General features: G+C 42.4%; 1 protein-coding gene across 1 annotated transcript in view; it reads right to left on the reverse strand.

Moving 5' to 3' along the window:
- Window positions 1–15,773, reverse strand: part of CRB1 (crumbs cell polarity complex component 1) — a 138,925-nt gene that overhangs the window by 34,247 nt on the left and 88,905 nt on the right. Inside the window, exon 6 of the mRNA XM_081866237.1 lies at window positions 9,258–10,214. Within this exon, the coding sequence (XP_081722363.1) occupies window positions 9,258–10,214 (957 nt within the window). The remainder of the gene's footprint in view (window positions 1–9,257; window positions 10,215–15,773) is intronic.

Consider the following 15,773-nt stretch of genomic DNA (forward strand, 5'->3'; position numbering starts at 1 on the left):
ACTCCCTTTAAGGAGTCTCAAAGCGGCTAACATTCTCCTTTCCCTTCCTCCCCCACAACAAACACTCTGTGAGGTGAGTGGGGCTGAGAGACTTCAAAGAAGTGTGACTAGCCCAAGATCACCCAGCAGCTGCATGTGGAGGAGCAGGGAAGCGAACCCAGTTCCCCAGATTATGAGACTACCGCTCTTAATCACTACACCACACTAGCTCTCCACAGTGCTATATTAATAGATGAAACGGCCCCAAATCAATAATCACAATTGGCTAATCTGAACTAAAACCTTTAATGTGCGGTTTCACAGACCAAGCAACATCAACAGCGTTAACTGGAGTTAAACAAAACAAACCCTAGCTGGTCAAAAACTTATAATCAGACTTTTTGTTCATAGGGCGGGAAAGCTGCTTTGGTGCTGACACCCCCCCCCTCTCTCTCACACACACATATTGCCTGCAGTGTTTTATTTTAATGACATGATTATAAGACTCATGAAAACAGGGGTGATCATTGTGGAAACCTGCCTTCTAAGTGTTACAGGATTCATATCTGGCTCAGTTTATTTAGTATGGGGAAATAAACCCCTGACTTATTTCTGAATAGACAATTTCATAAATAACATGTGAGCAATGTTTTAATTTTGTGAATGAGATGATCTTAAACTTCTTTATGTGCTTGTTAAAAGCAAGGCATATGTCCATAAATCTTTCCCCTCGGTGTTGAAATGGTCATTTTTAAGCATGAAAGGTTAGTTTATTAAAAAAACAAAACACCATCTCTCTCTATTAAGGGAGTACTTGAAAGACATTTTTCTTGTTGGAGAGAGATTGCTTATGATGCAGCAAAGCCGGCGAGTGGCAGTTAGACGTGCAACGTTACAAAGAAGGCAAAGGAAGCAAGGTTAGTCTTTAAAAAGGTAGCACAGCGAGCTTGCAGTTTTCAATTACTCTGCTTCAAAAGAAATATTGGATCTGGTATGTGGTTTGATGGGCATTTAGCATAACCTTGGTCAATATTAACCTCTTGAGCCATTACGTCTGGATGCTGATGGAAATAAATCAACTTTGTTGCTTGCCTGCTACTGCTGAGAGAGTGCAGTGTGCAATGGAAATACTTCCCAGCACTTAGTGTTTGTCAACTTCTCTTTAACAAAGATGCAAGTAATTTCTGTACCACAAAGCACACAGCAGCAGCAGCAGCAATTTGAAGAGCTCTTCCATTATCTACAAATTCCAAAGCGAGTGTGCCCTTGTATATTAGGAATTTAAACTTTAATGGATATTTTAACCTAGTAAAGCTATAATCCTGTGCACAATTGTTGTCAATTAAATTTATGCCCTGCCCTTCCTTCCAAAGGAGCCTAGGGAGGGAAACGCACAAGCAATAAAACACTTAAAAACATCCAAAAGCAATTCCTATACAGATGCTAACTGGGAAAGATCTCTACTTTTTGGAAGAAACCTCCATGCAGCTGACTTGGGAGTAAGCTCCATTCAATCCACTGGGACTCATTTCTGAATAACCATGAATAGGATTGGCTGTAAAGCTTTAATAGACCGATTGGTGATGGTCAATTTTATTCAGTGAGGTTGCAGTTTAAAGGGATACTTCCTTTTATGTTTGATTCTTTTTATTTATTTTACGTTGGTTGTGGTAAACAACAACTTGGCCTTTCGCTTTTGTTCAACTCTATGAGTGATGGCAAATCCCGTTGCATTCAGTGGGTCTCACTCCCGAGTAAATGTGTTTGGGGTTCCAGTCTTTGTTTCTTAAGTTGCAAGTTGTATTTGCTTCCTCCAACACACCCAAAAGTCACCTACTAGGGCTTTAGTGATATGCAAATGTGGTTATATTTAATTAATTATTCAGTTAAAAGACAATTTCTTAATCAACTGGCTATTCGATATAATTGGTGGGCAACCCTAAAATGTGTGCATTTGGTGCACATAGTGTAGACTAAGCCGGTGCCTGAAAACCTGGACATAGTATGGGGTGGAAGGTTCGCAGGCTATGAAGGACTTGCTCACAAATTTATTGACAGCTGCACAAATTAATATAGCTGGGAAGTGGAAGGGGCAAGCAGAATATCAAATGGAAGAATGGTATAGAGAGGTGTGGGATATACCTATTAATGATAAATTAACACGTGCCGTTAAGGCAAGATGGAGAACATGCAGGAGAAATGATTTCGAAGAGATATGGAAGGTTTTTGTGGAATTTGTACTGTTAAAACGGAAAGGGGTCAAACCACTGCAAGAGGTGTTGAAATTTTGGGAGGTTGGATAGTTACAAAGGAATGGTCTTGGTGGTTGGGTGCACATTTTTATTCTTATTTATTTATGATTATTAATTTGTGTGTGTGTGTATATATATATATTGATCATGTTTTTAAAAACAAAACCTGGACGTGGTAAGTCAGCATAGCCGTTATGTCAAGGAGATGTGGCAAAATCCAGTATAAGCTCTAGCAGCCTATGCAAGGCCTCAAATCACCTCAGTTCTTGGTTGAAATAACCCCTCCCATAGTTCATTCAGCAAGGGGCACTGGGAACTGTCCGGGGTTTTGATTTTAAGCAAGTGACCTGCCTTGACTTTGCCTGGATTGGGCTTGGCCCGCTTTGAAAGAGCTTCTGCTTATTTATACCACTTCCCCCCGAGCCACAATCCCAGTAAGCTGAACATTTATAGGAAATGGGGGTGAGTGGGGCTCTTTTACACTCATTCAGACATATGTCTGGAAAATTCTATAATCCAGGACACCCCGATTACCAGAAACGTCTGAAAATGTGACAGCTGTGTGTCTCTAGGGGTTAGCAAAGAGCATCCCCATATGATAAATATCTTTCTGGACCATGCAAAAATCTGTTTGCTTTCTCCCCCTAGAAATGGGGGGCACAAGGTAAATACTAGTAGGCCACCTAGAAAGCTGAAATTTGGTACACTCATAGCCCAAGGTACACTGATTATGATAAAAGTTGGAAACAGGACATTTTTGTACCTAACTTGAAGCATGTAGTTTATCTCATAAAAGAGACCAGTGATTTAGCACAGAACAAATGAACCTGTGCATTAGGCTGAATTTTGGTGTGTTGGAATTCAGCATGCTTGTTTAATATGGATTTGTGGGAGGGTGATACTCCCTTTTGCATCCAGGAACATGTATCTACAGATATTATTTATGTGTGTTTTTAGGATAATATGTGTATGGCAGTTCACTTATTTACGAACACACACACACACACAGAGAGAGAGAGAGACTCCTGAACGACAAATGCTGTATTCAGTGTATCTTATGCAGTGCTGGACTGAGACACTTTCCTGCCTGAAGTGAAGTCCCAGTGGCACTCTCCCCTTCTGCTATGACCCATGCTTTTAAAAGGCTTGTTGTGTCAGATCTTGTTCCTGCCTTCATTGACTCAGCTGCCCTCATTGTGCCCCTTGAAGCTAGCCCTGCAAAAGCAGAGGTCATCACAGAAATATGACCAATGTTCCTAATATTTTCTCCATCCTCCTCATTCTAGAACCCCTGGATGGTTAAGTCCAGTCAAAGGCGACTATGGGGTCGTGGTGCTCATCTCGCTTTCAGGCTGACGGAGCTGGCATTTGTCCACAGACAGCTTTCCGGGTCATGTGACCAGCAGGACTAAACCGCTTCTGGTGCAATGGAACACCGTGATGGAAACCAGAGAGGGCCATTACGAGTTCCAGAGCACACAGAAACGCTTTTTACCTTCCTGCCCCAGTGGTACCTATTTATCTACATGTGCTGGTGTGCTTTTGAACTGCTAGGTTGGCAGGAGCTGGGACAGAGGAAAGGGAGCTCACCCCATCGTGTGGATTCAAACTGCCAACCTTCTGATCGGTAAGCCCAAGAGGTTCAGTGGTTTAGACCACAGCGCCACCCACATCTTAGAACTAGCACTGTGATGCCCAGTGTTGAACTCCAAATGACATCTGCGATCAAATCTCCCATTTCTTTGATTTCTTTCTTTTGATAAAACTGAGCTGCAGATTATCCTGATTCATATCAGGACCCCAGTGCTGGAGCCCAGTTAACCCTTTCCCCTGTGCCATTTCCCCCATCAAACACAGTAGGTTTCTCCCAGCAAGGCAAATAGCAATGGGGGGGGAGGGTCATTTTCACTGAGAAAACTGGGGGGGGGGGAGGGTTAAAGGAGCCAGTGTGGTGTAGTGGTTAAGAGCGGTGGACTCGTAATCTGGTGACCCGGGTTCGATTCCCCGCTCCTCCTGGGTGACCTTGGGCTCTGAAGTCTCTCTGCCTCACTCACCTCACAGAGTGTTTGTTGTAGGGAGCGAAGGGAAAGGAGATTGTTAGCCACTTCGAGACTCCTTAAGGGGAGTGAAAGGCGGGATATCAAGTCCAAACTCTTCCTCTGTCGTAGCAGTCCCAGTCCAAACCCCCTCCCTGTAGCTACTTTTTGTGTGTGTTTTTTGGGGGGGAGGGGAATTAAAGAGCTGGAAGATCTGATTATCAGTTTATTGAAAGAAGGTCAGCTGGCTCCATTTTGCCAGTTACTTAAATCAACACACATATGTGTGCACAGACATGTTATTTTTTTGCTGACAGGCAGGTGTTCTTGGCGAGTATAGGAAATTGACTTGGGTTTCTTTATACCTCTGCCGTGAGCCAAACCTATGCATGAGGTAAACATGTGTGAGAAACTGTTGCAAAGTTTCAACTAACTAGGCAATATGAGTATACCTTAACCATTTCAGAATATACTTCATGTTCCCTGTTTTCAGAAGAGATGTACTGCATGTTTGGATTTTTCTAAAATTGTGAATGCCTTGGACCATCTTTTCAAATGAATACTCTAGCAATTTGGATACACTCATAGGAGGGGGGGTGGTCAGTGAGACTGTTAGTTGCTCCCAATCTTCTCTTTCACTTCCCTTCCCCACCTCTCTCTCTCTCTCTCTCTCTCTCTCTCTCTCTCTCTCTCTCTCACACACACACACACACACACACACACACACACACCTTTAATCAAAATGGTAGGATGCTGTGAATTGAGAAGAATATTGCGGTTAGGGAGAAGTGGGCAGGGGGAGTTTCAAATACTTTCTAATCATTCACAACAGTCCTAATGGAAGTATAAGCTTCTCTTGGAGCTGCATGGTTTTAATTTTGCTTCATATAAAGAGGCAAACATATTTACCAGATGGAGCCCCCTTATCCCAAAGTTGCTTTTCAAACCTTTGGATAAATTACTGCTCAACTTCAAAGCTGTCTGCTACAATTACGGCTCCGGCAATGTCATTTTTCAATAATAAAAAAAGAGGTAGGTGTACACACAGGGTAGCATGTGAAATGATATAGTATTTAAAAAATATCGGAATGCATTTTGAAGCTGAAGCTTTCTGAACAAATGGATCTAGTAAGCCCCTACTCCCTGACCAGACCAGATATCAGCTGGTGTAAATCCATATAACTCCACTAAATTCAGTGCAACTGTGCCATTTAACATCTGCAATAGATACGGCGCTTTGGATTGAACCAGAGATCTGCAATGTTGCCTTTCATGTTTCTCCCCTCCCCCACACTTTCTATCTGATTTTGCTGTGTTTTTTGGGGGGAGGGTTAATAAAAAAAATCTACCTTTTCTCACAGATAAAAATAGCTGAATGCAAACAGTGGATGCCGTTTGGTCAAAGTTAAATACATTCAAATATAAGACAAACTTTCAGAGCTAACTGCTTTGCTGTATATGTTCAAGTAGCTCACTGTCTACTGAGTTCAGTGGGCCTTAGGTAAGTAGGAGCAGAACTGCAGCCTGATATTTTTATTCTCTCTGGCCTGTGGTGGCTAGTTTTGCATGATTTTATACTTTGCAATTTCAGGGCGAAAGCAGGGGTGCCAGACCCATCTCTCACAATTGGATTACTGCCCATTGTACTGGCTACTGGTTTGTTTCTGGGCACCATTCAAAGTACTGGTACTTTTACCTTTTAAGTTCTAAATTGCATTGGAACTGGATTACTTAAAAGGGTCACTTTTCAACACATGAGCCTGCCTGAATATTCATGTTTCACATCTGGGACTCTCTTCCAGGTGCCCCACAGCAAAGTTAGAAGAAGAGTTTGGATTTGATATCCTGCTTTAAGACTCCCCTTAAGGAGTCTCAAAGCGGCTAACATTCTCCTTTCCCTTCCTCCCCCACAACAAGCACTCTGTGAGGTGAGTGGGGCTGAAAGACTTCAGAGAAGTATGACTAGCCCAAGGTCACCCAGCAGCTGCATGTGGAGGAGCGGAGACACGAACCCGGTTCACCAGATTACGAGTCTATCGCTCTTAACCACTACACCACACGGGCTCTCTTAGGTAACAATTATTGACTAGTTAGGTAACAATGGATGACTAGTGACCAGGGAGATGGGCTTTTCAGTTATGACACCCTGCTTATGAAATGCCCATCCCTGGGAGACTTACCTGGAACCAACTAAGATGTCATTCGGGCAGAAGGTGCAGACCTTTTTATTTGCCAAAGCTTCTAACTGGTTAATTTGCTGTATCATATTGATCCTAAACCTCTTCTGCCTTGTGGAATATCTTTGAGGGAAGTGAAGGCTAAGCAGTAAACCCTACACAAACCCAGACTGGAGTCCCTAAGACGGTTGGAGGGTGGGTGCCTTGTATGTTTCCTTCTGGCAACTCCTGCAGCCAAGCTGGTGGCAACCATATTATTCTGATTTCCTTTGGACCAAATCTGTGAGGCTGAGAACAGGACAGCCAGGGATCTCCATACATGCTGCCCAGGCTTTCACCCACAGAGGCACATGCTGTTGTCTCAAGAGACAGATGGGTGCCAACAACCAGTACATTAGGTGAATATGCAACAACAAAACCCCTAACAACCTGACCAAAATATAAAACTTTTTATGGATTTAGAGGGCCCTCATCATTTCTGGCTTTACATGGCTGTTACCTTAGCATGTGCATAAGTCTGACACTACTAGGTAAGGTAAAGGGACCCCTGACCATTAGGTCCAGTCGTGGCCGACTCTGGGGTTGTGGTGCTCATCTCGCTTTACTGGCTGAGGGAGCTGGTGTACTGCTTCCAGGTCATGTGGCCAGCATGATGAAGCTGCTTCTGGAGAACCAGAGCAGTGCACAGGAATGCCATTTACCTTCCCGCCGGAGCGGTACCTATTTATCTACTTGCACTTTGATGTGCTTTCGAACTGCTAGGTTGGCAGGAGCAGGGACCGAGCAACGGGAGCTCACCCCGTCGCGGGGATTCAAACCGCCGACCTTCTGACTGGCAAGTCCTAGGCTCTGTGGTTTAACCCACAGTGCTACCTGCATCCCGTCTACTAAGGAGGAGGCAAATGACAGGCGGTGCCATTCCCTGGACTGGTTGTAAGTAAGAAGGCAGAGACTGGAAAAGAGCAGGCTGAGGTTGGCAGGACAGTAAAAAAAAAATGTCTAGAATAAAGTTTAAAAGTCACCTGCTGAAATCTTTGGGGTTTATGACTTTAACCAAATTGTACCCTGGGTTTGTATATTCTTGAGACACTGAATTAACTAGTTGATTGCAGAGGAAAAGTGGGAAGGAATCCCATGTATCACTGTTGCTATTTTTCATAACAATGCAGATAATGGAGGACTATGATATGCATGTGTGAATTGGCTCCCATACATGTTTTGAAAGGATATCTTTGGCCACTGTCAAGAAGTTGAGATGTTAGCTACATCGCCTCACCAGACAACTCATTATCACCCCGTGGCCGCATGTCTCGGAAGAAATCAAAACAACAGCACGGAATGGAAATAAGACATTAGAAAAGTCTATCGTGACTAGCTTGGTGGAAAAGTAAAGATGCTGTGACCCACCTCACATGTGTCACATCATGAAAGACAATTGCACCAGTGCCTTTCTGCCCTGGGAACTGTTTTTGCATTTCCCCCCTGATCTGGATCAATATTAACACCACCAGTAAAATCCCTAGAAACTATATAGGGGAATAATTAATTCCTTCTCTCTGCCTCTCTCCTCACTGCCTTAGGGAGCCATTGCAACAATCCCCATCCTCACTTCAGATCTATTTGAATAATTAACAGTCAACATGTTTCACATTAAAGAGAAGGGTAGAGACTGCCATGATTAAGAGGCCTGGGAACAAAAGACCAGAAATGAATGTGGCATATTGATGCCAGCCAGAACAAGTATCAGATATGCCTGCCTGCTATTGGAGAGGCATTTAGCTAGCTTGAAACTACCTGGACTTTTCTACCTGGCTTGAAATGAGTTGTCTAGAGAGAAACAAAACAAGAAAACACTGAACTGGTGTTGTGAGCAATTCCTCGTTCCTTAATGGCCATGGGATGTCATCTTATATAGTGAGACAAGTTGCTTCCTTCTATATTTATAGTAAAGCCTCACTTACCTAGAAGCTATGTAGTCTAATTCATCTCTTGTTCCATAAATGCCTTTCTCTAGTCCATGCTTTGTGCACTGTATAAAAATTCATCGAAGCGAAATGAATTTTGGAAGATAACTTTCAATGGAATTCAAGTCAGCGTTCCAAAATGGGAGCAAATTAAGTGATCTTCCAAATCGTGTTCAAATTGAAATGGATTGATTTTTAGCTGTGTGGATATCTCCTTTGAGCGTGTCAGTGGCCTATCTGTGGCAATAAGCTTTGAGTTTCAGTCCAAAAATGAGCTGGGGGAATCTGCACACCTGGGTCTGAATTTTCAAAATGTGGACTAAGATTCTGCAAACCTTCCAGTATCTGTGCATTTGTGATCACTTTACAGAGTTTGTAACTGGTGCATATGTGTGTGTAATTATGTTCTACAACAGAGACGGGTAGGAGTTCACTCAAGTTCCCCAGTTGATCTTGGACCAGTTTTGGTGGGCTGACATCATTTACAATTGTAGTGGCATGGATGGCTCAACCGAACAGGTAGTAGAAAGCATAAAACCCTTGAACAGAACACAATGTCCCCTCCATCTGCATTAATTCTCCCCTAGCATAGCCTGAGTTCTGACTGCTGGCATATCCTTCAACATAGCAGCATTGACACCATCTTTGTATATGCATAGCTTATGCTTATGCAAAGATGGTGGTGAAGCTGTAAATTTGTTGCCACCATTGTAGCTGAGGAATATTCCAGCAGCAGATGACAGACAATAGCAAGGCTTGGAGTATAGGGCTCTGCAGTCTGATAAGACCTGTTGTACAATATGATTTCAGGTGGCAATTAAGGTTCTGGGGTTGAGGGCATTACCTTACCTGTAGCACAGTTTGGCTCAGCATAGGGCCTGTAGCAATCGCACTGATAGCTCAGCCACAAGTTGATGCAGCGCCCCTTGTTTTGACAAGGGTGGTGTTCGCACCAATCCTTTTTGGTGCAGCCTGCCTTGACATTTAAAGATGAATCAGATGACATGTTCTCTGGGATTATAATGTTCAAGTCTATTTCAATGTCCTGAAGACAGCCTACAAACGAAGGTGCAGAATGCATATTATAGATGTTTAGTAGAGAGTCATCGCTCCTGTTCCCCACTGGCAAACCACCCAAAAAAGTCCTCTGAAAAGTAAACATTGGCTGATCACTATCTATGGTGGCAGTAGCTTTACTGAGACATGGCTCTATACAAGAGCTGTCGAGTAACTTAAGAGTAACTGCTCTTGCTATGGTTACCTCCACTGAATGCCATTCGCCATCACTGACATTCTGTGCTATATGCAAAAAGGCCTTTGACTGGTTATTATTGACTTGCATGGATAAGTGTAAGTAGCTATTCAGTAACTCCAACTTCACAAATGTGCTTTTGTCCCCTCGGTGGAATAGAAAAGTTGTTGGCTGAATAGTCAGAAACCTAAGGTTTATGTTATAGAAACCATCCTGGACAGGTGTTGTGATACTGTTAACCCGAAGGAACCCATTTCCCTGAAAAGACAATGTGGTCATTGTTTCACAGTGTACTCCAGTATATCCATTTGAACATATGCAGCTAAATCTGTGTTGTCCGTCCGTAAAGTGAGGAACACACAGCCCCCCATTTTGGCATTTATGTTGAACACATCCGAGGAGGACTTCTGTGCAGTTCCAGCCGCCATAATATATGCCCTCCTCCTCTCCGGTTAGGCAATGACAAGTATAATTCCCAAGATAGTTCTCACAGGTCCCTCCATTTTGGCAAGGGTTCATGTGACATTCATCAATGTCTTCTTCACAGTGGATGCCTGCGAGAAAGCAGAAAGGAAGAATGAAGGCCTTGATCCTATAGACCAGGTTAGACTTAAAGTTGGGGTGCATCCAGGTGGAGACTTAAGACTGTAAATGGGTCACTGAGATCTCTCAAATGGGTCATTGCCAAGTTTATTTTTTTAACTTACTGGAGTAAAATACAGGCTGGCACTTTGACTATGGCATCTGGTGAGTGCTGCAAAAAAACCCTGAATGCACGAGGAGCACTCATCCCACAATACACACCTGTCTGGAAGCATCCTTTTCTCTCTCAAAAACAGAAACATAATGAACCATGTGGCACAAAATATACGTTTTTGTCCCCCAAGTATGGCTGAGTTTGTTGATGGCTGGGAGGGCGGGGAGGGGAAGGAGATATCTAAACTGTCCTTGCTGTATCTATCTGTCTACTCCCATTTGGACTTCTTAGATCCAATTTAAACAAGATGGTGTACATATAGAGAAAACATTGCCCACGTGTTCAGTCACATTTTATATCAGTGCTTATGTGCATATTAAATACCCTAGGGATCTGTGGCTGGCATACTCACACTGCAACTTTTGTAGCTGAGGGTCTGATTAAAATGTGAAGCCAACCACATGGAATACTGGCAAATCAGTTTCAGCAGTTGGACCGTAGTAAGTCAAGATCCCACTTGGGGAAACTCTCTCATAGTTGGTGTGAACTGGCTAAAGTCTCTGGCTACAGCTTTCGAGGCAGGTAAATTCTGGGGCTGATTTCCCACTTTCCTGCCTCTTGTCTAGTCCCTGGCCCTGGAGGACAGCAGTGCAAAACAGCTGCAAAGTATTTCTAAGTCAGGAAGGAAACATTATTTCCCCCAATTTGTATTCATTTCCCACAGGTGCAAATGACTTGCTTGAGCTGCAAGGCAGCAATGAATGGTGCCGGCTATGTTAAAAATATTAACATCATGTGTTTTATATATTGGGGGGGGGGGCGTTCCAGGAAAACATTTGTTTGTAAATCCAATACATTTCCACCTTTAAATTAAGCGACACGCTTTATAATTAGTAGAAGCAACAAAATGTGCTATGGAGCAAAATGCAGTTGTTAATGCAAAGTGAATCTAAAGTAACAATGAGGTGAGATTTGTTTGCTATTTCTAAACAGCCTGAATGTAGGAAAATGCTTTAGAAACAAAAACAAAGTAGTAGATTCAATATCAACAGTATTGTCCTATTGCAATACAAAACACATTATTAACTAAAAAAAACCAAACCCCAATTGAGGAAGAATTCAGAACTTTTCTCTTGATGCTGAGTTGGCCTCTTTCCAAATCATCAGCCCTGGTTATCTCCCTTTCAGGTCTGCCAGGTTTCAAGGTGGCTTACAGAAGGTAGGCCCCTCTATCCCGCAGCAGATGCACTCTATGGTGCTATCCCTGTATGGAGTTATGTGTCAGGCCCTATAAAACCAAACTCAGGTGGTCGAGCGTCTTATCGGTTTGGAAGCAAAATGAAGAACACCTCAAATAAGGATCTAGTTTCTCAAGCGGCTCCTGAGGTAAAGACAAGTGTGTCAATTAAAAGAAAAGTGAAAAAGGCAGCCAAGATGTCATGACAAGGGATGGCATCAGTCCATGCCTTGCAGCTCACACGAATTACTTGCACCTGTGGGAAATCAGGACAAAGTGGGTAAAATAATGACTTACTTAACTGATTTCAATGGATCTTCTTGGAAAATGAATTGGTTAGATACCACACATGTATAAGACACAAGACCCTGTGAGCTTCCAGTATTTATTGAATATTGTGGGCATAGAAGTGAGAAAACAATAGTTGTTTTCTCTAGGCGTTTCCATAGTTCAGGTATGGCCAAACTTAGCCCTCCAGCTGTTTTGGGACTACACTTCCCATCATCCCTGACCACTGGTCCTGTCAGCTAGGGATGATGGGAGTTGTAGTCCCAAAACAGCTGGAGGGCCAAGTTTCGCCATGCCTGCTATAGTTGTTTTGTTTAGGCGGGGAATTCCTCTCTTTGCTACTACCTTCTTGAGGTTATTAATTACTTACTTACTTAATTAATTAATTAACAATCAATAACTTAATTATTACTTAATTATTTGGCATGCAGAGGATTTGCAAATAGTGCCCCAAGAGATATCACCATCATCCCTGCTGTGACATAAGTGGCAGTGCCTCATCCCTAGCTTGGTCCTAGCTGCTCTACAATGTTTCTTGAAACATTCCTGCTCTTATACTACATATCACTGCCTGAGCACTCTTGAAACCTCATTACAGATTGCCAAAACAGGGGTTTCAACTTGATCCCTGAACAGTGCTCCCTGTATGCCTCCTGATGTCCCTTTAAATAGATATCAATACCGCTACATGATAAAAATGGGTTCAAGGTATAGAGGAAAACATTCCAGCAGACATCTGGGAGAAGTTACGGAACACAGCACACAAATTCTCTTTAAAGATGGCCATAATAGTTTTCCCAGTAGTGATGTATGGAAGTCAGAGCTGGACCATAAAGAAGGCTGATCGCCAAAGAATTGATGCTTTTGAATTCTGGTGATGGACTGTAAGAAGATCAAACCTATCCATTCTTAAGGAAATCGGCCCTGAGTGCTCACTGGAAGGACAGATCGTGAAGCTGAGGTTCCAATACTTTGGCCACCTCATGAGAAGAGAAGACCCTGATGTTGAGAAAGATGGAGGGCACAAGGAGAAGGGGACGACAGAGGACGAGATGGTTGGATAGTGTTCTCGAAGCTACCAGCATGAGTTTGACCAAATTGTGGGAGGCAGTGGAAGACAGGAGTGCCTGGCGTGCTCTGGTCCATGGGGTCACGAAGAGTTGGACATGACTAAACGACTAAACAACAACTACAATAATAGACAATGATATACCGTATTTTTCTGTGTATAAGACTAGTCCCCCCCCCCAAAAAATGATGTCAAAAATTTGGGGGCGTCTTATTCACGGTGTCATCTCCCCCCATTTTCTTAAATTGGAGTCTCCCCACGAAAATAGCTGTTTATTTGGCCGTCTTCCTATGTCGTGAAGGCTGAAATTACAATTCAGTGGAGCTGGGTCAATATATTAACTGATATGCATGAAATTTCAGATATAGCTATATAATCCCTAGTTTAGGGAGATAAGACCTATGGAGCAGGCTTTTTTTTTTTTAGAAAAGTTTTTTATGAACCGCCCTACTGCCCTACCCTCCACTGAGCTTCCCGGGTCCTGGAAAGTCAGCCTATGTGAAGAAAATGAGACCAGGCTGAGTAGATTAGATAATACAGAACATGGTGAAATCATAATAAATAAAACCTCCCCTTCAGTTTCAAGCACTACTACAGGTTCCACATAATATCTGTACTGCATTGTTTACTGTGACAGCACCTGCACTTTGGAGCTCCTCACCTATTGCAACAAAGCACATGCTTTTGCTAGACTCTTTTCGGGCACCTGCTAAAAGCATTCTTCTTTCGGCAAGCATACCTAGATGCTGAGGAAGTTGAAGTAACTTTAATCTTAATATTTTAGCTTTCGTATGTTTTAAAGTAGGATGGTTATTTTTTCTTGATTTTACTGCTGTGGTGTTTTTTTGTTTTGGTAAACCACTTTGCAGGTTTTTAAAAATAATTTTTATTAAATAAATAAACAATAAATATAAATAAAAGAACACAAACCAAAAGACAATCCATCCTGTAGATTTAAGTATCTGTCCATAGTCGCCTACTTGTTATCAGAGGCCCGGAATCCACATTCCTTCGTAAGAAAATATGAAATACTGTGAAACCATTTTTGCAGTCAAAAAAACACACAAAACAATGTGTGTGGGGGTGACAAGAAATTTTCCGCACTGGGTACCACCTGACCTTTCTACACATCTGGGGGCACCTGGAGGGTCTGCTATACTTATCTATTTACACCACTGTCCACTCAGATATTTAACTTCTAAAACCAGGCTGAGGTGTCTAAACCTCAATTGAAATAGATTTCTCTTAAGTGTCCAAATTCAAGCAAAAAATTAAATTAAATTAAATGGCACCCGTCAGCTATCCCTTCAGACTAAACATAGCAGCAAAACAGTTGCAGTGCTTAATCAAGGTCAGGAATCAGAAAGTGGGGAGTGTCCTTAATACATTTGAACCATTTTGCAGGGTATGTGCATTTTTAAACTTTGGATTTTTCTTCTGAAAGTAGCTTGTAGAGCTAATGAAGGGAATCTGTCTTACGTTCTCAAGGCAGCGCCACCCAACCCTTTCTGTAATTAGCAGCTAATATTGCTTATTGTTGGCCTTCTGGGAAGCAAGGCCACTGTCACCCACGTCAACTGGATTAGGGAACATTTATAGAACTTCAGAGCCAGCCCCTCAGAGAGGCCCATATTTCAGTGGACTGAAAATTATTTGCATGCCAGCGAAGTGTGAGATGCGTCAAAAGTTAGGTGTGGAAAGGGAAGGGTTTCTCAGGCATTAATTGTTTTCAGCCAGAACAGGCATCTGCTAAACCAAATGTTCTGCATTTTGTTATTGTGGGGAGTGGGGGATCAAACCACCCCAGCTTTTATTGATGTTTACAGCGAGCACAAGTTTCTGATTAAGTAAGTATATGTCAGATGTTCTACTCCCTGTCTACAGAATTCAGTAGCTCTCTTCCTGTCCATTGTCATGGATTGTACTTGAAAATGAGGCCAGGTATATCCATAGCTGTCAACTTTCCCCTTTTCTTGTGAGGAATCCTATTCGGAATAAGGGAATTTCCCTTAAAAAAGGGAAACGTTGACAGCTATGGGTATATCCCATTCCTCTTCTATTTGCAGACCCTTTCCCTTTGATACTTCCTTCATATACTTAATTCTATGTTTTCGTATTGCCCAGCTGCAGCTAACTGGCGTTTATGAAAAATAACTGAGTATGCAATTCTGTGCCCACTTACCTGGGGGTAAACCTCACTGAACTCAGTGAGACTTGCTTTCAAGTAGGTAAGCATAAGATTGCACCATAAGCTGCCTTAAATGTGGCTCTGAATAGATTCATGGGCTTACAAAAGCAGTTAATCAGGCTGAACGCTATTCTGTGAACACTACTTTTTACGACTTTGCCAAACACGAAGCAACTGCTTGATATCGTTACTGACAGCAAACTTGGTTTAGAGGAAAAAACCAAAACATTTACTTCTTCCCACAGTTTCCAAATATATTCTAATTATATTACACTGATATAATTAGAAATCTGATATTTAGGTGCAGGTAGGTAGCCGTGTTGGTCTGCCGTAGTTGAAACAAAATAAAAAAATTCCTTCCAGTAGCACCTTAGAGACCAACTAAATTTGTTATTGGTATGAGCTTTCGTGTGCATGCACACTTCTTCAGATACCACATGAAAGCTCATACCAATAACAAACTTAGTTGGTCTCTAAGGTGCTACTGGAAGGATTTTTTTAATGATATTTAGGTGGCGAGAGATGTAACAGCTAGATCTGAGACAAAAAGAAAATAATAACCTGTGACCGCTACCATAGATAAGCAACACAAGTCTGTTGGTTTAGAAAAATATATACATAAACAACATTTTCT

The sequence above is a fragment of the Podarcis erhardii genome (assembly GCF_964252035.2).
Source record: "Podarcis erhardii genome assembly, chromosome: 6".
In the NCBI taxonomy this organism is placed as follows: domain Eukaryota; kingdom Metazoa; phylum Chordata; class Lepidosauria; order Squamata; family Lacertidae; genus Podarcis; species Podarcis erhardii.